The sequence below is a fragment of the Branchiostoma belcheri genome, unplaced genomic scaffold (assembly GCF_001625305.1).
Source record: "Branchiostoma belcheri isolate BF01 breed outbred unplaced genomic scaffold, Haploidv18h27 scaffold2, whole genome shotgun sequence".
NCBI classification, from domain to species: domain Eukaryota; kingdom Metazoa; phylum Chordata; class Leptocardii; order Amphioxiformes; family Branchiostomatidae; genus Branchiostoma; species Branchiostoma belcheri.
The window spans coordinates 8,536,019-8,558,089 of NW_017803490.1; the positions used below are offsets into that span (position 1 = coordinate 8,536,019).

The 22,071-nt window shown below is 40.4% G+C and overlaps 2 protein-coding genes across 2 annotated transcripts; both read left to right on the top strand.

Moving 5' to 3' along the window:
- Positions 1-4,871: 4,871 nt before the first annotated feature.
- On the top strand, positions 4,872-9,130 carry LOC109468910 (transmembrane emp24 domain-containing protein 7-like). The gene is made up of 3 exons (XM_019767291.1): positions 4,872-5,139; positions 6,553-6,801; positions 8,514-9,130. Exons 1-3 carry the CDS (start codon positions 4,987-4,989, stop codon positions 8,739-8,741), a joined length of 630 nt encoding a protein of 209 aa, XP_019622850.1. The 5' UTR covers positions 4,872-4,986; the 3' UTR covers positions 8,742-9,130.
- A 1,770-nt stretch (positions 9,131-10,900) lies between these two features.
- On the top strand, positions 10,901-19,381 carry LOC109468512 (leucine-rich repeat-containing protein 23-like). The gene is made up of 5 exons (XM_019766756.1): positions 10,901-11,112; positions 16,761-16,935; positions 17,508-17,717; positions 18,149-18,313; positions 18,966-19,381. The coding sequence occupies exons 1-5, from the start codon at positions 10,901-10,903 to the stop codon at positions 19,245-19,247; spliced, it is 1,044 nt and encodes a 347-aa protein (XP_019622315.1). The 3' UTR covers positions 19,248-19,381.
- Positions 19,382-22,071: the final 2,690 nt, after the last annotated feature.

Sequence of the window (22,071 nt, forward strand, 5' to 3'; positions counted from 1 at the left end):
TGTACATTCACGTGTTGCCATCATATATAGCTGGGGCAGTGGCCATCTTGGTGTCCTCATTTGCATATTAGTGAATCATCGCTGTCCTCATTTGCATATTAGTGAATCATCGCTCTAACATTTTCAGACATGTAGAAAAAAACTTCTTTCAATTGACCACGTACAGCCCCAAGAAGAGAATGCAAATGTACTATAGCTAGAAGAATGCTTAAAAACTTGAGGATAAAATCTAAAGCACAAACTGAACCACTGAAATGCAAATAGGACTCCAAAATGGCTGCCAGTATTTGCCTGCTTTGTTGATAAGGAAAGTGAGGGAAAACTTTTTCTAGTTTGCAGAAACCTCTTAACTTAAGATACAAACAATCAAGGGTGGTTTGAGTTGTAAAAAAATGGGTGTCTCTGAGCGCAATGGTAGAATTATAAAAATGGATGAAAGAAAAGTTAAGGCTTGGAAAAAGTCATATTTTGTGTTGTCTGAGAATATTTAATTTGTTTGTCGAGGTGTCGCTACTTAAAAGTGCTTAAATTGTGCTTAAAGGAAGCTTAAAGCTTGAAAAATATATATTCCAGAGATGCTTTAAACAGATATTTAAAGAGTTCTTTGAGCAGTGTTTCTGGTAATGAAAATAACAGTGTGAATTTTGAGTGTGTATATTAGACTAAGGCCATACCAATTTAATTTGTTGGTTCTCGGATTTTTTCAGAAAAAATATGAAGCGACAGGGCGAAAAAAAATAAAAATAAAAACAGGTCTAAGGCATCCTATTAAAGGCTTAAATGCTATGAAATGAGCCATGAAGTCAACACAAAAGGCTGGGTTAAAATTTAAACATTAAATTTTGAACTTTTAATCAAACCACTGCAATGATAGATGGGAAAACTGTAACAACTAGGAAGAAAAGGACTTTCCTCAACTGTTTGGGGCAAAACATGAGCATTTTTCAGTTGATTCATGACCAGAATCAAATTTTTTTTTTTTTTTGCAAATCAGAAAAAAACGAAGAGGCGAATCCGAGAACCAACAAATTAAATTGGTGTGGACTAACAAGTGTTGGTACTTACAATCCATAACCCTTAAACAATCGTGGATTATTTGAATATTGCAGTAGCTAGCCTTCTTGAAAATATTTACAGATCTGAGACGTACATAATATGAAGCCTCAATATTTTGAGAGCATTTTAAAACTGGTAAAATTCTTCAAGTCGCTTCTTCTAACTTAGAAGAAAACACTAAAGGATGCTTAAGCCCCAAAGTTATCAACATAGCACAAAGTATCTGGTTTTGCACAAAAATTTTGTGTCACTGTTAGATGTTTTGTCAGAAGCTTTTCGAATCAGTATAAAAAAAACTTTTGTGGTTTTCATAGCAAAAAAAATACTCATCAAACCACGAACCACTCAAACAAGTAGATCATACAGGTACATACATTGTACCAGACAATAGTGAGTAATGTTGATTATATCTCAGTTTTAAAGTGAATTTATCACAACACTAGTACAAAACATGATTGAAGAATCTGATAGAATTCTGCCAGTACCCATGAAAAGGTGACATGTCACAGTTGATATAAGTCTTCCATAATTATTTACAAACAGTTTTAGTTGTACATCTTTTGCTGGAAATTCAACCCAGGATTGGTCAATCCCTCTCTTAACCTTCAGCTTGCTATGGTAGCCATTTGGCACCTACATGTAGTATGTATTGGTTAGTAATACACTAATGCAGGGTTAGGCATGTAATGATCAAAAGGACACCAAGGTATTATCCTACTGTGTGACACAGGCTTTTTTGGGTGAATTTTCCCACCTTCAGTGTCCATACTTTGGCCTCCCCTCTCAATATAGCCTGGTGTGATTTCTATGAATTATACTAGTACATGTATACATGTAGACAACATCAATGCAGATAACAGCTGCTAAAGGTGGTTGAAAATTAATAGGCGTGTTTCAAAGGATTTGATCCAGCAAAGTCAGTGCTGGCACACATATTTCCCAGTTTTCGCTGCTAGCAGTTACCTCAATATGAGTCACTCTTAGCTTTAGGACGTAGATTCAGTAGAAGATACTCTCCAAGCAGAGGTTTGGGTTTTGGGATTTTTTGCATGTTTTTAGGCTTTGTTATCGAGGTTTCTTTTTTGCACCGGAATTTTTTTTCACCCAACCAAAGAAAAATCCATTGCAAAAAAGAAACCCTGATAACAAAGCCTAAAAACATGCGAAAAATAACCCAAAACCCAAACCTCTGCTTGGAGAGTTGTAGAAGAATGCTGCATGCATATGGAGGCTAGTAGAGCCTTTATTGTAGACTGGTTCCACTGTATATATATATGAAGCAGTATTAAAAGTTGCAGCGTGGATTTTGACATTGTGAGTTTCATTTCTTTGTCAGTGGTGCAATTCTAGTCTTCAGTTTTTATTTTAATACAATGTATCTGTCCTTACGCCAAAAAACAGTTACACAAGCAACTCAATACGATTTTGGAAACAGTCAGACATTTAGGTTAGCATCCATTGTAGAAAGATGATGAAAGGTAGTGGATGCTACCTGAAATGTCTGACCATTTCCAAAATCATATCCAGTTGCTTGAGTAACTGTTTTTTGGCATATCTTATTACCTGGATGTCTAACCTTCAACATTGTAGCTGTCCTCACTTCACCTATTCTGTGACCTGAATTTTGGGTCATAAATGACATTTTTATGATAGTTCCATCTCTATTTTCCATTGTTACACTACTTATGAGGGTATTAGAAAGCTGGGGTTTTACTAGTATATGACAAGCACACACGAACCTACTAATGCGGATTACAATACTTTTTCTTACCATGGCCCATTCCCTTGGCAAATGATATCTAGTAGACAAGTCTTGTAAGCCTTTACCAGGCTCCAGAAGCCACTGAAATTGCCCAAATAGAGAGATAACATGCCAGGGGAGTTGAGAGTACAGTTTGCGGCTCCTTTAGCTGACCAACTCCCCTGGTATGTTATCTGTCTATTTAGCTAATTTCTACTCTTTCCAGCTGCTCCTGAAGCCTGGTAGAGCCTTGACAAGTGTTAAGTTGTTACATTATACAGTCATGTACTGCTTTGGTAGTCCTTGCCATGGGTCAGTCTCTCGTTTTTATTTCAGTACAATCTAGCTGCATGTCCTCACCTCACCTATTGGGTGACCTGTAAATTTCGGTCATTGACACTAAGGCCTTCTTGACAGTTTTATCTCAATTTTGTATTGATACACTATTTATGAGGGTAAGAGCTGGACTTTATAGGACAAGCATACACGCACAGATAACAATACATTGACAGGTTGTCACAATAATGATTGATGAACAATATGCCTTGTGCACAATCGTCTTCTTTCATAGCTGTAAGCACTTTGAGATCTGCCCATTCAAGTGTCAGTTTCTTTATCAGTTTCATAAATAAGTCATATAGTTGACCTAGTTTTATGTGTACATTATATGCTTCATTCATGAATAAGTAATATGTTGACTCACACAAAATGTAAATTTTAAACTTTTTTTTTCTAGATTTTAATTGCTGAGACTTCTAAAGGTTGTATTGTAAGGCCTGGCTGTATTAATGTTGTAGATGACATTTACATTTAAGCATTATTATTATATTGTCATGGTTGCTATCAACAGTCTTGTCCCTTTTAACAGAGTTGCAAGAATCTGCAAAAATTTAATGATGGTTGTAAAAATGGACCAGGTAGACTGTAGCATAGAGAAGCTTGTATATCACAAAAGGGTGGTCACACTGGTGGAATTGTCAGATACAGACACACGGTAGAAAATTGCTTCAGCTTATAGCTTATTTTTCACTTATTTTAGGTGGTTTTATTGGGCTTTCGTTTTTTGTACTGCTATTTTTTTTTTTTTTTTGCTATCCAAACTTTGTGTGGCATGTTGAATATTGCCCTGCCAATTCTACTGTCTTGCCAATTTGAAACTTTCTTGCCAATTTCATACTGTCTTACAGCCAAAAAGAAGATCTGCTTGCAGAGGACAAATTCGGGTCAAGAAAAAAGCCTGTCTAATGCAGCGTAAAAGGACAACCTTTCTCATGTCAACATGTCCTTTACGATTCATTGGTTTTTCCTGGAATAAACGCGTGTGCACTCCAGGGTATTGAGGTGAAAGAAGTTGCACCCTTTCAACTGTCCATCAAGATTAACCTTTACTGCTAATGAGAAGGGTAACGAGATTGAAGTAACGAGTGCGTGCGTAGCATGGCTTGGGGTGGCTTGGCTAGTGACACAAGATTGAGAGATCACGTGTTGATTCCTTGAACAGTATGAAAATATTCCTTTCCCCTTCTGATGTAGCCTGAGTGCCAACAAATTTTTCCGGGGTGGCTGTTACAAATCGGATGGCCTCCAGGGTACTTCTGATGCCCTACAGAAATAGATGAATATGAGACATGTTTTTGTACTTTTATGTGTACTGACAAACCCAAAAATGGTCGACACCAAAGTCAATGAATTAGCGTAATTTTCCTATGAAAATATGTAATTTTCGTATGACAACTGTGCCTATCTAGTTCTATGCCTGAACGGGTTAGGGTTAGGATCTGGCACGGTTCTGGATAGTCTCTGAACTGTGCCTACATGTATGTTGTACGATGCCTGAACGGGTTAAGGTTAGAATCAGGCACAGTTCTGGATAGGCGTGGACTATCCAGAACCGTGCCTGAGCATGGTTTTGGATAGAAAAGTGGTCAATGTTCCCTTCCAACACATAAGCTAGGCGGAGGTATGCGATCGCTGAACTCTATATTTTCCGTGCAGCAGCGCTCTCTACCGACAATTTTACAAACTGCAGCGCCTGCCGCGTTGAGGTCACCCATCCGGGACTGTGGTGACCTGCCACGTCAGGTTGTTACACCTTTCATGTGGCCAACATAATCTTCAATCTCTCTCCTTTTCTACAACTTTTCCTTCCTTCCCGGCGTTTTAATTTTACCGGGAACTTCAGAAACAACATGGAGGGACAGTGGACGGCGGGGATTGTGATTCTGTCGTGCTATGTCGTGGCTACCTTGGCGGGAGAACTCACGTTCGAACTCGCCGACAACGACAGGCAGTGCTTCTACGAAGATGTGGACGCCGGTGTCAAATGTACACTGGAATATCAGGTAAAATGTCCATTTTTGAGGGGCGTTTAAATCGTTGTAGAATGCGTATGTTTTGTTTTTTAGATAACAAAAATAAGAAACAAAAGTTTAAATCATGATTTTTGTGAACAAAACAATGAGCTTTTAGATTGAATTCTTGGTGACAAAAAATTTGGCACAAAGCACTTTATTGTCATAAATATTCAAAATCTTCGATGTGAAACAGTGTAAATATTCATGGTGTGTGACTGCCAAGAATGGACCAGAATAGACTTGTTTACCATGAAATTACTGATGATGCATCTCAATCATCTGGCATGGGAGCAAGGAAATGATATATGCTGGTATTTCCTCATCCAAAATCTTCTCAAAGATTGGATTGTATTGGATAATTATTTCTGAGACCATAAATGAAAATGAAAAAGATGTTTTTTTAGCTCCTAATATTCTACAAGTACAACGATAATACAAAATCATCAGTGCTTGTTTGATATCCTACCTGTTACCCTCCTCCCCAAATGTTACTGACTTACCCCTAAGGTGTTATACAACCCCTCTTCAGATGTTACTGACTCTTCCCTCATGACCTGTTACTCCCCCTGAATGTTACTGATTCTCCCCTCTCGTTGCCCAGCTAGTTACAGGTGGCCACTACGACGTGGACTGTTTGATATCCTACCTGTTACTCCTCCTCCCCAAATATTACTGACTCTCCCCTCATTACCATTAACTCCCACCCCTGAATGTTACTGACTCTCCCCTGTTGCTGCAGGTAGTAACAGGCGGTCACTATGACGTCGATTGTTTGATATCCAACCTGTTACTCCCTACCCAAATGTTACTGACTTATCCCTTACGTGTGATACACCCCCTGGAATGTTACTGACTCTCCCCTGTTGCTGCAGGTAGTTACAGGTGGTCACTACGATGTGGACTGTTTAAATTTGATATCCCGCCTGCTTTTCCCTCCCCAAATGTTACTGACTCTCCCCTCCTGACCTGTTACTCCCCCTGAATGTTACTGACTCTCCCCTAATATAATCCCTCCCCCAGAATGTTACTGACTCTCCCCTCTTGTTGCCCAGGTAGTTAACTAGTTACAGGTGATCACTATGATGTGGAGTGTTTGATATCTGCCATTATCTGACCTGTTACTCCCCTCCCCAAATATTACTGACTCTTCCCTAATGTATAATACGTGACCTGTTACTCCCCCTGAATGTTACTGACTCTCCCCTCTCGTTGCCAGGTAGTTACAGGCGGTCACTACGATGTCGATTGTTTGATATCGGATCCCAGCGACAAGGTGCTGTATAAGGAGATCAAAAAGCAGTACGACACCTACCTGTACCCCCTCCCCTAAATGTTACTGGCTTATCCCTAATGTGTAAAACACCCTCCCTAGATGTTACTGACTCTCCCCTCTTGCTGCAGGTAGTAACAGGTGGTCACTACGACGTCGATTGTTTGATATCCGATCCGAGCGACAAGGTCCTGTATAAGGAGATCAAAAAGCAGTACGACACCTACACGTGGACGTCCGAGAAAAAAGGCGTCTACAAGTTCTGCTTCAGCAACGAGTTCTCCACCTTCACGCACAAAACCGTGTATTTCGACTTCATGGTGGGCGACGAGCCACCATTGATACCGGAAATGGGCGACCACGACACAGCTCTGACACAGGTCGGTCGCGAAAGGGAGGAAAAAAAAGGAGAAGGGCTCGGAAGAAAGTCGTGACAGCGTCGAAAGTTTGTTTCGAAAACCAGGAGAAGCTGCGTTTTGATTTTCTTAAGCTTCTTCCTTCTGCCTAACACTCATCAGTACTGATTTGTTTGGCTAAAAGCAGCAGTAGAAAGATTTAAGTCAAAGAAAGACAGCTTGGAAACTTTCAGTAAAAAGCAAATTACTGAAGAAGCTGAATTTTTTGTGTGTTTAACCTTCTCCCTGCTGCTCGACACTAACCAGTACGAATTTTGAGCCAAAAGCAGGAGTATGAAGGTTAAACTTAACAGAAATAAAGGCAGCTTGCTCCAAAAGTTTATCGTCTATAATAAGTTTTGGTTAGATCCAAGTTGATTTAGAAAAACATTGTTTGGAAAAGAGGAAACAGAACTTCGGCTGTCACTGCTATCTGTTGGGGTCCTTCTCTTTTATTTATTGTTATTGTTCACGTTTGTTCTCTTCTTGACTTGGCACAGGTGTTAGCTGGAGGTAATCTGGACGTAGATGTTGTCGTTTTTGAAGAAGACAAGCCTGTTTTCAAACGCGTGCGCTCCACCGAGGGAGAACACACGTGGACGTCAGAGCACGGGACCGACGTGGTCATGTGTTTCCTGAACAAGTTCTCCGTCGTCACCAGCAAAAAAGTCTGGCTGCGTTTCGGAACGGAGGATCCGAACCTGACGCCGCCGCCGCCAGGCCCGCCCGTCCCCTGGCTGCACGAGGCCGCCACGTTTGTACGTGTTGCCGTAGCAACAAGGGCCAACAATTCTCAAACTTGTCGACTTGAAGCCAGTAGAGAAATTAGGTGTTTTGCCAAAAAACAGTCACTCAAGCAACTGGATGTTATTTTCGACAGTGACACTGATGAAAGGTAGTGGATGCTACCTGAAACGTCTGACCATTTCCAAAATCATATCCAGTTGCTTCAAGTAACTGCTTTTTGGCATATCTTATTACCTGGATTTCTAACGTACACCGACGTAAATTGGGTGTTCCGTTATAGAAAGGAAACTGACACTCACATGCCCTGATTTAGGGCAAAATTTGGAGTTGAAATGATAGTAAAACTTACACACAAAACAAGAAAGGAAAAAAAGCCTATACTTCTGTGACATCATCTTTCAAATTTGCCCCATTCAAGCTGTTGGACAAGTTTGAGTGTTGACTGCCCTTGTACCTTCTGTTGGTGCAAAAGGTGGTGCAGTTTGGCCCAATGCTGCTAGGGGGCAGTGTGGACTGGTGGTGGCGGTGGCAGGTTTGTGGAGCGTGGTATAAAGTGTTAGCAACTCATCAGAAACCTAGGTCATAATTTTGCAAAAGTGTATAGTTAACTTAACTAGAAAGGTAACACTTGCAAAGCAAATGCATGAGGTTTACCTTCGCATATGGTCTGCTCTGTTAATTGTTACTCAAACATATTCATATATATGGGCAGATAGGAGTTTAAATCCCTCCTGCAAATTGCAACATGATGTAACCCAACACCAGTAACCATGGTGACTGACATCTGGTTCAGGTCATTGACCTTATTTGTTTGGAGAAGAGGAAGAAGAAACTGAGCAAAAACAATATGTATTCCTTCTGCGAAGGTAAACATAATCATGCACACAGTATTTCCAGTATGTAGCGCCTTGTGTTTATATACTAATGTTGTGCCTTGTTTTTTGCTCCAGATGGAATCTTCCTGCGTAACATCCCACGAGAATCTGAAGCTCGTAATTGACTACCAGACACACTTCAGGCTACGAGAGGCACAGGGGCGTGCTTTTGCTGAAAGCCTCAACGAGCGGGTGAACTACTGGTCCATAGCTCAAACAGTCATTCTTATCCTCGTAGGCATCGGCCAGGTGGTCGTATTACGTAGCTTTTTCACCGAAAATAAAAAGCATCAAGGGATTTGAGAAGGTAGTTTGTTTGGTTCAGAGGGTGTTTTGGGGTTTTTGCGTAGCTGGGTTACATTTCAGGCCATGCCAGTTCTGTTCACTGTTTAAGGACAGCTTTTGGGGTCAAATTGATGCAATTTGGCCATTTTTGAGAGATGAAGTCAAGAGAGTAGTTCACTGTTTGAAAAGAGATTTGTTGTAGTATATTGTGATGTTGTTTCACACATTGTGACTAGAAAGAGCAAGTTACTTGCAAGAATTTTGACAGTTGTAGTGACTTAATTAGATTGAAAGGAATTGTACTAGTACAAGTTAAAGTCAGTATCAGCAAAGATGTCATTTGTAAAGCCAAGTCAGCACATGTGCAGAACATACTGCACCTGCGCAAAGCATGGACATTTCATGGTTTCCGTTGGATATTTGATCAAAGTTGCATCAGAATTTTGCAGACAATGTCTTTTTCCAACAGAACATGTGAAAACTATAACTTGAATATGCCAATGCAACCTCAGAAGACATGTTCTGGCAAAGAGCTATGCAGGTACGGTACGTTCTGCCAATTTGCTACTAAAGCCTAGTCCCAAAGAAAAGAGTTGGAAAGTGTAGAAATAAAACACAAACCAAAATACTGAACTGGAATGGCCGTCAGCATTATTATGATGAAAATATTTTATCTTTTTGTACATAATGAGGCTCTGTTATTGTCAGAAAATCGCTGTAAGAATAAACCTTGGTTTATTCAGAAGTAATATAAAGGGTGAAAAAATACTGGAGATATTATTAGTCATATCACAATAGATGTGTTCCTGCCTAGAAGTGTACTCTGTATCACCACTAGTTCTGTGCTAAGTTGAATACATTGTGTACCAGACTGTACAAAAAATGTGATATTATGAGTTATGCTTCGAATTATATACTTTGCTCTGAGGCACATTGCTGTTTAGAAAAGTGTAGCGTTGTTAGAAAATTGAGGTATTTGCAGTAGAGTATTTTCATTGAAATATCGAAACCTAAGCCTTGTCTGTATAATTATGTTTAATTCATTAAGGCAGTTTTTACCCAACAAGTATCAAAATTATTCCTATTCAGGTTTTTTGCCCAGTTTCAGTCTTTTGATGCAATCTTGTTGTGAATAACAGATAAAAATATGGCCTTTTCTTTATGTTGATAGACAAAACCAGTCTGTCTAGTACAATTAAGAGATTAGTCAAATGACACTAGGTGAGTATGGAAAGGATTCGCCAAGATGACGAAAAAATAACCTAGAGCCCGGCAAAATCCTGTTTCAATCCTTAATTCTAAAACCTATTCCCCCAAACAGGTTATTTATTTGTAAGAGCAAATATTGTAATTCCTAAATTTCGTCATGTTGGCAATTTTCAGGTGCTTGTTTCTTTCACACTTGCAAGATTGAGTAGATGTTAGAGATTTTGAATCGGAATGTTACACCTATTTGTTGTTCTTGTAAGATTCGTGCAAAACTTGATGAAATGATGTCATTATTGCAACATTCCTGGCAAATATATTATGTAAAGCAAGAAAGAATATCTGTTTCTTTCAATGAGAATTAGTTGTGTCACTTTCTTTGATTCAGTGATTTGGAAGATGATAGGTAAATTGAAGATGTAGTGGTATTGATGAATATTTTAAGTAGAAAATAGCTAACAACTTCGATTCCAAGGTATTTTTTGTGAAAAAAATGTGGATAGTTACCTTTTATCCCGGAAATGCGCTGAATTGCAAGAATGTAAACATATGGTAACGTTATCTATCATATAACTACATTAGGCCATGAAATATGGCAGAAGTGTATCGTGTTGCATGGCACAAAATAGCATTTGCATGGTTCACGGTAGAAGGATTACAGAAAATAATTTTCTGTGATTTTGGGACAGAATATTACTTTTTTGGCCAAAGACGACCGTCCATTCTCAGTATTTGCTTGGAAGTTCGCTGTTTAAAAAGAACTGCCCGAAAAGCGCGGGAGAACATTCGAATGCGGGTCGCACGATCGAACTGATTCGAATATTCCAAAGAACGTTTCGAACGTCGGCGTTCGATTCGTTCGATCCGTCCTCGTCGCCATTTTCTTCCACACAAAAACGTATATTTTACTGAGTTTCAGCGCGAGGAAAACCTGCCAAACGTTACAGAGTTGTCCTTTTTTATTCGAGATGATGTCGGACGCGTCTTTTGAAGAAGGGAGCGGAGTGTCCACTCCGAGTTTCGGGTCCAGTACTGTGGCCAGCAGCAGTTCGGCCACTCTGTCCGAGGAGAAAGTGGACCCTGGCTCGCTGACTATGGAAATGGTTGGACAGGGTCTATCGGAGCTGAGTAAGACCGGGAACGGACTGGCACACGCCTATGTACGGCTGGACCTGCACCGCAAGTACGTTTTCTAAAAGTCTGTCAAAGAGTTGTTATAGAAGAAGAAAATCCCATGTAGCTCTTACTCGTAAAAACTTGATCATTGTTTCATGTGTTTTGTTTGATATTATATTATCTCTATTTCGAATGTTATCTCAATACTAAAGGAATGATTCAAGTACACGAATACAGTTTAATCAGTAAAAAAAGCACACGTGTAATATTAGCACAGTCATGTACATCTATCTACAGTTTCAAAACTATGAGACAGTTTACTGTCATTTTGAGAGTTCAGAGTACTACTATATGATGTAACACAACACTAGTTACCATAGTAACAGTCTGGTTCAGGTCATTGACCTTTTTGGTTTGGAGAGGAAGAGGAAACGTAGCAAAAACTATATGTTTTCCTTCGGTAAACATAACAATGTATATCTGTGACCAGATCATTCAGCAGGTTGGGTTTGATTCTTTTTAACAAAAGCTTCGTTTTGTCTATCCACCACTTCTCTACACGATACTGCCCACTTCCCCTCTCCCCATTTCTGCATTTCTTTACAGAAAGTCGAATTTATCGTAAATTCTTGTCCCCATTTACCAGCAGAAAAGACTCTTTCCTGCTTGTGACCAGCTGAGTTACAATGTTGGTTCACTTCGTGGTTCAGTGTCTTGTAATACGCGACCTCCTCCCAAAAGTCGGGCCCTTCCTCGCTCACACGTTGCCAAAATGTGTTATTGAAGTAGTCATACATCATATAATCTATGTTGCTCATTTTCCTGTGTGTGTCCTTCTGTTTGTCCGTCAGTGTGACATGTTCTTTACGTGTTTTTAGCTTATGGAGTTTCCGTGTGGTGTGTAGGATGTCGAACAGGGTCCAGCAAAACTTCCTTTTCAGTAACACCAGTGATTCTTCCCAGTACTCTGTTATCAGGACTATAGAGTACCAGCTGGCAACCGTCCTGTACAAAATAAAACAACAATTTTAACCATCAGAACGGGAAAGACATCCACATGCCACGCCTACTGCTTGTATCAAGCAATGATCGTGTTATATCCAGAACCATGCTTTATCTGGAGCCATGCTCTGGCACGGTTCTGGATAGTCCACGCGAATCCAGAACAGTGTCTGAGGCAAAAGTACGTTCTTTCATACGCGGAGACTATCTAGAACCATTCCTGGACAAAGGTGAAACAGTGAATAAGCCACTCTACAGTGTAGAATAATGTGGGTAAAGCCATAGGTTAGGAGTTAAAAGGAAAGAAGCTGTAAAACCAACCTGATTGTTTCGTATAACTGATTTGCATCGTTGCTGGCCATCAGATTCGCTGGAAAACCCAAGTAGTGTGCCTGAAAGTTCCGATGTTTTGAAAACGGCTTAGTCCTTCCAAGCGTGAAGTTCTCGTTCATGTCCAGAAATCTTGCCAGTGGGTTTTTGCTGTGACGTAAAACGCGTTGTTCCCAGAAGAAGATGGACCGAAAGTGGCTGAGAGGTTCTCGCATGATGCCGATGTATTTGGTTCCCGGTTCCATGATTGCATCCATGGCGGGTTTGTTCATGATGGAATGGTGTATGAGGAGGGTGTAGTTCCTTCCGAAAGCCGGGTTGCAGTCTTTCTTGATCAACTTTCCACTGAAAAAAAGTAACAAAAGCGCGTTATTATGTTGTTTTAAGGACTATTATATACATACAACAAGCCGTTTCACAGCACCGAGTGTGCATATGCAATCGTGATGCATAGCTTAATAGCTAGACATGCAATTGCCTACTTATACCCGGCCTCCCTGGCGATTTTACCAATTACTACATAGCAAAGAATTCGTTGTAAGTTACTTTGGCTTCCAGAACTATTTTTATGACATTTTTAGAACCGTGCCTGGGCCAAATCTATGTTCTTCGATCAAAACTAAACCATTCAGGCAAAGAACTAGGCAGGCCGGGTTTTGGATAGTCCAGACCTATCCAGTACCATGCCTGGGGTAAGTCTACGTTCTTGGATACGCGGAGACTACTAGTACCCAGAACCGTGCCTTATCCTAACCCTCAACTCATTCAGGCAAAGAATTAGATAGGCCGGGTTCTGGATAGCCCACGCATATCCACAACCGTTCTTGGATACGCGGAGACTATCCAGAACCGTGCTCGATCCTGACCCTAACCCTTGACAGGAAAACAACTAAATATGGACACAATAATGGAATATCAGGTTGGATAGTGAGAGTTACCTTGGGTAAGACAGCTGCTTGTGGTGGGCCTTGGAACGCTTTGCGGGATAGCAGATAGTCATTTCATGGTTCCTGCCGAATCTGGCCAGTAGCATAAATGTGGAGCCTGAAGCGGTCTTATGGACCTGGAGGGAACATATCAATATTAGCTCTTACTCAAACACATTCATGTATGTGGTGACAGCAGTCTAAATCCCTCCTGCTATTAAATTGCAACATGATGTAACCCAACACTAGTTATCATGGTAACAGACACAACATTAACGTGGGAGAACATTAAGGTGGAGCCAGAAGATATATAGGAAAATATCAATATTAGCTCTTACTCAAAGACATTCAAATATATGGTGACAGCAGTCTAAATCCCTCCTGCTATTAAATTGCAACATGACGTAACCCAACCCGTTACCATTGCAACAGACACAACATTGGTTCAGGTCAGAGGTCACTTTAGAGAAAAAGAAGAAGAAACTGAGCAAAAACGATATGTTTTCCTTCAGTAAACATAATTAGCACAATTATCTAATGCTTTGACATAATCAGTCTAAGTTTCATGTATCAAAACATGTGATAACTTAAATTGACACCAAAGCGTTTCAAACCTTAAGGCTCTTTTTCCTAATTACCTTAATGAATACAAAATTGGTGACAGGGCTAGTACTGTTGCATTCGGTGTCCGTTGCTGTAACCAAGTATGACACGTTGTTCGGTAATTTGGACAGGCTCCCATCTTGTCCTACTGTAGCACCACGTGTCGCGTGTCTTGTAGCAGAATCAGACTTGCTACTTTGTGGCAGTGTGGGCAGGCTCCCGTCATGCTCCACGGCCGTCAACTCTGACCTGTTCAAGGATCAAACCAGTTAGACAACTCTGCTCTCAAGATTAAGTTTTCAAGGTTATACAACTGTACTCACTAAATCTACTTTAAAAAGTAGAGAAACTAGTCTCTAATACTAATAGTATCTACTAATTGTTTCGTCTTTGTCAATTTTATTTATTTATTTATTTGTTTGTTTGGCTGTAAGAAGACAATTTGTACAGCCAGGGCAGCTTTTTTAAGGGCTTGCCCTGCTGACAAGACAAACATATCATACAATACATCAACATGGAGAGGTCAGGGTCGATCACACACCTAAGGCTTATAGGGGTCACTTAATTGTCAATTTTATTGACGTTTTGCTAATATATATAACTTAATTTGTATTACAGTTAAACTATATTTCATAGAAGTGATTTAGCCAACTTCTGAAGTATAAAAACGTTACTGTATAAAATATCAAGTAAATTCCAAATTCTATTTTCCTATGGAGGTTATGAGGCTTCAAATATCTACAGATAATTAGCGTTAACCTTTAATTAGCCACTTTTTTCTAGCTGATTTAACTTAAACTCGCACAGGGCGTAGCCAAGGATGTCGTCATCATGAATGCGTCATTGTAAGTAAGGGATCGTCAATAAAGTTCTTTAACTAAACTTTGGTTCAATAAAACACAAATAATTTGAACCGATAGTTGATGTTAATATGATTTTTCACATTTTTCTGGGTGATCAAACTGTATACCGTACAGGGTGGGGCAAAAGTTGTTTCTTTTGTCATTAGATTTAGAGCATCATTATGAGAAAGGGATCGTCAATACAGTTCTTTTACTACCTCTCTTAGGTTTACACATTGAGAATTTGGCAAGGGTATTGGTAATTTTGTTGTTATAACTACAAATTCCCAAATTTCACATTTTTAAATTAGTAAAGAATGAGCCAAACGCTCACCAAGCGACATTCCTAGAGCAGTATATTACGTAACGTACATAAGATTGGGACATACATGTACGCTCACATAGCAACATAATGAACGTGTACTTGATTTACGTTGAAATATAAAAACATAATACAGCCTGCCACCTTACCTGTTGACTAGAAACTTGTCCAACAAAGGTTTGGTCGAAACCTTGGTAGTTTGGTGGCTCCAGAGAATTGTTAAAAACAAAAATATCGCCTGAAAGGTGAGGAACACTACCACAGACTTTGACACGGTCGCCATTGTAGTTTGTTAGAGACTTGTTGGATTACTTGTTGTACTACGGTGTTGTGCGTGGGTCATTGACCTTCACTAGTCCTCAGGGGTGCCAGAGTATACAGTGCAATTTTACAGAATACAGTACAATCGTATTAGTATACAGTGCAGTTTTACCAGTATACAGTGCAATTTTACGGACACTATACAATAGTATTAGTATACAGTGCGATTTTACGGAATACAGTGCAATTTTACTAGTATACAGTGCAATTTTACGGAATACAGTGCAATGTCTCTAGTATACAGTGCAATTTTACGGAATACAGTGCAATCGTATTAGTATACAGCGTAATTTTACTAGTATGCAGTGCAATTTTACTAGTAGAATTGCACTGTATACTAATACGATTGCACTGTATTCCGTAAAATTGTACTGTATTCCGTAAAATTGCACTGTATACTCTGGCACCCCTGGTCCTAGCTTGTAGCTATAGTGATCAATGATGAGTTATAGTGATGACTTGTTCCATTGTTCCGGTTGTATTACGAACACGCCAAGGGAAAAACTCGACTATTATCTCATACCTTTAACATTTTACAAGTTACAGCACAATTAACGGTGTATTTTCACCTGAGCAAAGTGAGGAAATAGGTATAAAGTACTCTCCAAGCAGAGGTTTGGGTTTTGGCTTTTTTTGGTGTGTTTTTAGTCTTTTATCGGGCCGTAAAAAGATACCAGTGCAAAAAAAGAAAGCCTAAAAACACACCAAAAATTTATCAAAACCAAAACCTCTGCTTGGAGAGTAGGTGTTAAGTGCCTTTCCCAAAGGCACAACACTGGGAACTGCAAGGGATTCGAACCCAGAACCTTCAGATTTTCTTTTAATCCAAGTCATAACAACACATGGTGACGGCACACTTAGGTCTTTTTTCTTATTTTATGCCGTCACCAACGCAGAGGACAAATACAGGACAGGACAATACTCATTTTCACTTGAGTTAAGTAAGGAAAGTCGTGTTAAGTGCCTTTCCGAAGGGCACAAGATCTGTGGCATGTCAGGACCTCTTGGTTCTGAGTCGAGCACTCTGCAGTTACGCCACACACCTTCAGATATGTCTATAGCTCTATCCACAACCCATTGGCATGATTATTATGTTAACCGAAGGAAAACATGTTGTTTTTGCTACGTTTCTTCTTCCTCTTCTTCTTCTCCAAACAGTGACCTCTGACCTGACTCAACCAGACTGTTACTCTGTTACCTTGGTAAATAGTGTTGGTATACATCATGTTGCAATTTTATAGCAGGAGGGATTTAGACTCCTGTCTGACCATATATATATATGAATGTGTTTGGATCAGACCACACGCGAAGGTAAACATTATACATTTGCTTTGCAAACGTTACCTTTCTAGTTATCTATATTTCCCAGGGATCTGACAGACATCCGTGTGTTGAGAGACCTGGTCCATGTGCGTTTCCTGGACCTGTCCGGTAACAGACTGACAGACCTGTCCCCGCTGAACCACATGGACCATCTGCTGTGGCTCAGAGCCGACAGGAACGCGCTGACTGAAATTAACATCCAGGAGAGGCTCTTTCTACAGGTCTGCTAAAACCTAGCCTCTACCAGGCTTCGGGAGGCGGCTACTGGTACTAAAGAGTAGAAATTGGCCAAATAGAGAGAGATAACATGCCAGGGGAATCGGTCCGCTAGAAAGTCAAGTTTGCCACACCCGAAAAACTGGACTCTCTAGCAGACCAACTTCCGGTGGCATGTTATCTCTCTATGTGACCAATTTCTACTCTATCCAGCGGCCTCCCAAAGCCTGGTAGAGGCTAGCTAAAACCCACTCACTGACCATGTATCCTGACACGTCTGACCATTTTAAAATCTATCCAGTTGCTTGATTAACTCAGTACCTGTATGTCTAGCCTACTTCGACGATTGCTAAAGTGTGTTCTGGCTCTTTTATATTCAACACTGAAATAAGCTGACGACCAATATTTTTCTTTGAATCGAATAAAAGCCAACTTATGTTTGAACTTTGATTAGCAACTTTAACATCACAAAATCAGCTTTTTTCTTTTCAATTTACCGTGTGCAATTGTTAAATTGCTCTGCAACAAAGCTGATTGACGATATTATAAGCGCTGTAATTCTTGACATCCCCTCTAGGTGGCGTCCTTCGCCTATAACCAGATAGAGACATTGGAAGGCCTGTCCCATCCACAGCTCCGGATCCTTAACCTGATGGGGAACCGACTACGGAGGGTCTCCGGGCTGGAACCGTGCAAACTCCGGGCTCTCACCACGGTAGAACTGCGTGGAAACATGCTGGAGAGTACCGAGGGACTGTGCATACCCTCGCTGCGAGAGTTATACCTGGTTAGTTTTAATACAGTTAGGGCCAGTTAGCGGTAGCTACTAAGTCTTTCTTAGCCTCTACCAGGCTTCGGGAGGCTGCTCGAAAGAGTAGAAATTGGCCAAATAGAGAGGAGTTGCCCCCAAAAGCAGTTACTCAAGTTGTGGAGTTGGTCCGCTAGAGAGTACATTTACATCTCTACCAGTGATTGAGTTCGCCTCTACCAGACTTTGGGAAGCGGCTGGAAAGGGTAGAAATTGGCCAAGTAGACAGATAAAATACCTGGGGAGTTGGTCCAGTAAAACTGTACTCCTTTAGCGGACCAACTCCCCTGGCATATCATTTGGCCAACTTCTACTCTTTCCAGCCGCATCCCGAACCCTGGTAGAGGCTACCTAGTCAGTCACACATGGCTTGATCTAAAACTTTCTTCATCATCTTGATCACGTGACAGGCAGCCAATAAGCTTGAGAAGGTCGAAGGTCTGAGGAAGATGCCGAACCTGAAATTGCTACATCTGCGTGACAACGTCATTTCCTGTCTGAGCGGGTTCACTTCCGGCATGAAGTCTCTCCAGTATCTAAACCTCAGGGGGAATCAGATAATGACCGTTAAAGAGGTTTGTTTGTTTGTTTTTCATCTACTTCAATTTTCACCTCAAAACAAGGCTCATACGAACCACTTACCAAATAATACCCGTTAGAAAGGTTTCTTTCTTTGTTTGTTTGTTTATCAAATGTGTTTTGCTATTTGTTTCCTTTGCATAACAGAAAGTCAAATTTGTTGATACATTCATATGTAAATGATACTCCAAAGCCAGCTTTTCCTTTTGCAATATTCGTCTTTAACTTGGAAATACCTCCAAGTAAAATTCTACTAGTTAGTAGAATATTCTTCAATCAGTGACTGTTTTTGAAAGGTAAAATCAGGTACCTCCAAAGTTTCGGTGTCAACTGTACATCTTGATCTCGGAGTGACCTAGTCTCGCGAGAAGAATATTCACTGATTGAAGAATATTCTACTAACTGTTAACTCTACGTGACTGATGAACCTCTTCAACGAGAGTTCTATAAGCATTTCAAACCCGTTCTCCATTGCAAAGGTAAGCTAAAGCACGAATATCTTTCGATGGATAATTCGGCTAATACTGTTAATTTTCTGGGAGGACTCTGGGAGCACCTGTTTTGCCCTCCCTTCCACTTGTACACTTTTAGAAAATTCTGTTAAACAAACACACAAATTGTCATATTCACAACGCCTCCTGCCGCCAGGTGGAAAAACTACACCACCTGCACAGTCTGCGAACCCTGTCGCTGGCAGGCAACCCTCTAGCGGAGGAAGAGGCAGAGCATTACGTGTTGGACGCGCTGTCCTACATCCCAAGCCTAGACCGGATCGACAAGCACCCTTTCTCGGGGGAGGATCGCTCTGAGGCCGAAGCTTTGGCCGAGCTTCGCCGGCAAGAGTTATCGAGCTCGGACTCGCTTGCGAACCTCCCGCACGAGCAAATGTTTTCCTCCGCTAGCTCTGAGTTCAGTTCTGATATGATATAGACGCAGGGGGACAAACAGCGAGGGAAATGTTTATAGGAACCAGTTACTACGAAATGTTGTTCATTTTCCGCAAGCTCAGAGTTCAGCTCTGTTATGATACATACGTGCCCCAAACCATCTAAGAGAACTGTTAAGAGGAATCAGTTACTACCGAATGCTGTATAGTTTCCTGCCTGCTAGCTCATAGTTCAGCTCTAATATGATATAGACGTGTCCAAAACAGAGAAATTTCTATAGGAATTTTATCTTGAAAGTTCATCTGTGTTAGCAGTTTAAACTGTAATTTCCACAGCACAAGAGTTTGGACTTACCCACATTTTAGACTGTGCTACTCTGTTACTAAGAAATGTTATGTTATATAGTTTTCTGCCACCTCAGAATCCAGTTTTAATATGATTTAGACGTGTGCAAGACAGCTAGGGAATTGTTCAGAGGATCTGCTACTAAACAAAAGCAAAACTGTTGCTCAAGCAACTGGATAGATTTTGAAAACTGTCAAATGGCATATACTAGTATGGCATATACACGTATGCATCCACTACTTTTTATTCGTACTTTCTAGTCACTGACGAAAAGTACTGGATGATACATACATTATATAACTACTTGAATGGTATGACGGTTTTCTAAATCTATCCAGTTGTTTGAGTAACAGTTTCATTCTGAGACATCGTTTGTTATGATCACACTTTGGCACAGTGAGTGATTTTGTCGCCGAAATTTCTTTGTGATGACGTCAATGTGAGACACTTTTGGCGGGGGAGTTTCGTCATTTGTGTTTATGACGTATTCATATAGTCTGCTCTAGTGTTGGACTTTTCAATAAGGCCATATTGATTTGATTATATGGATGACATCCGCGCACGCATGAATTTTCGTCCGTTTCCAAAAAAAGTATTCAACCATACTGTAAATCGTACAAAATGAGCGTAAAAAGAAGTTGGAAAACGATACTAATGTCATATAATGTCAAAATTAATTCAGGAAAAGAAGAAAATGTGAAGAAATGATGAAGAGTCTATTATTATTCTCCATACCGTACTCTGTGTGTTTAGTCATTTGTTCAACCGTTATGACCACATAGATTTTAATAATGAAAGCAACTTTTTTTTTTTTGCAAAACTTTTTTATTCGCTCTCGCGCATCAGTTTTGGGGTTCCCAGAGGATGTCATCCATATAATGAAATTAACATGGCCTTATGACGTATTCACCCATATTGTTAGACTTTTGAATAAAGGATCGTAACAAATATGATATCGTTACAAAAAGTGATGAATTATCTTTATAATAATACGTAATGATAAACAATTGCTAAATTAATAACTGGGGTATAATGAATCATATCCAAGTTTCCTAACTTTTCGTGTTGAGTTAATATATTTCATAAGGTTTCGTACGTTCTGTTTCATTGTCGTCATTTAAGGGATTTCAGGGCAGCAAAACTGGAAATATTCTAAATAAGGCATATTTTGTGATATTGACACATACTGCTTCACATTAGCACATTAGAGGCAGCATTTCATACTTTGGGCTTTTGAAACTGCAGAAATAAGCCTCAAGATGAGTCCTTTATTTTCTGGGTGGTGCCCTAGAAATCAGCCCAGGGCCCTTCCAGTAACCATTTTCCGTTAGAATTTAGGGCATTTTTGCCCTATGAGGGTCAATATACATTGGGATAGTGTGGTTTCAACTCAGTATATAGATAAATGACTAGAATATTGGCTTTGAAAAATCGGGTTTAATATTTTTAGAAAGTAATTGGGCCCTGCGAGCACACTTTTCTTTTCAATAAAGGCAGAAAAATTGAGAAAATTGATGGTATATCGCTCAGTAACTAGTTAATATCATTTTGCACATCCTGTTGCAGGTAGAGTGTACAGTCGGTGTTGATTACAGAAAAAGCTCTTTGAAAGCGCAACTCTTTTGACTATCTAGTTACGTAAGAACCCGTATATGTATTTGTATCTTCATCAATTATTACACACACAAACAAACGTACACATACTTGCACACACAGGCACACAAACATATGCATACACACATGCACACACGCACTCATACATACATACACACGCACTCACACACTCATACATACATGCACACGCACTCACACACACACACACACACACACACACACACACACACACACACACAGGGGAACATGTCTGTCCTTGGTGCTGAACTCCATCCACACAAACACTACCACGTAAGGTTGGGTGTCGGACGCCTTTTTTGTCCCTTTACCCCACATATTCCGTGTGCCCAACTATTTCATAACGCCCACGAAGATGCTTCAAAGAACGGAAACAGATTAACGGACTTGCGTAGGAGCAGCTGCAAACTCCAATCACATTTTCCGCCGTAAGGCCACACCAAGTAATTTTTATGGATGACGTCCTCCGGAGACCCTAAATCTAATGCGAGAGCGCGAAAACGCAATGATTTTCGTCTGTTCTCAAAAGAAAAAGGGATCACGCCCTCCGAGGCTCTAGGCCTGGGTAGCCCATGGTAGTTGCAAAAATACGAAGCCGGGCACCCAGGCTACTGAAGCTCCACGACTCAAGAAGCTCCACGACTCATAAATTCCGCAAAAAGCCAGCATGTGCCGACTTGTCGTATATGTCGAGCGCTATGTACTGCCGCAAATTCACAATACCAGCTTTGTATTCCTGTGCTTTAGTAGCATTTTATTTTTGGCCGGATTTTATTCGCCCGCGCGCACTAGTTTGGCGGTCTTCAGAGGATGTCATCCATAACATTCCTTGTTGTTGCCTAAGGGAAGACTTTGTAATGCGATTTCAGCCTCCCGACGCGACGGCAAAA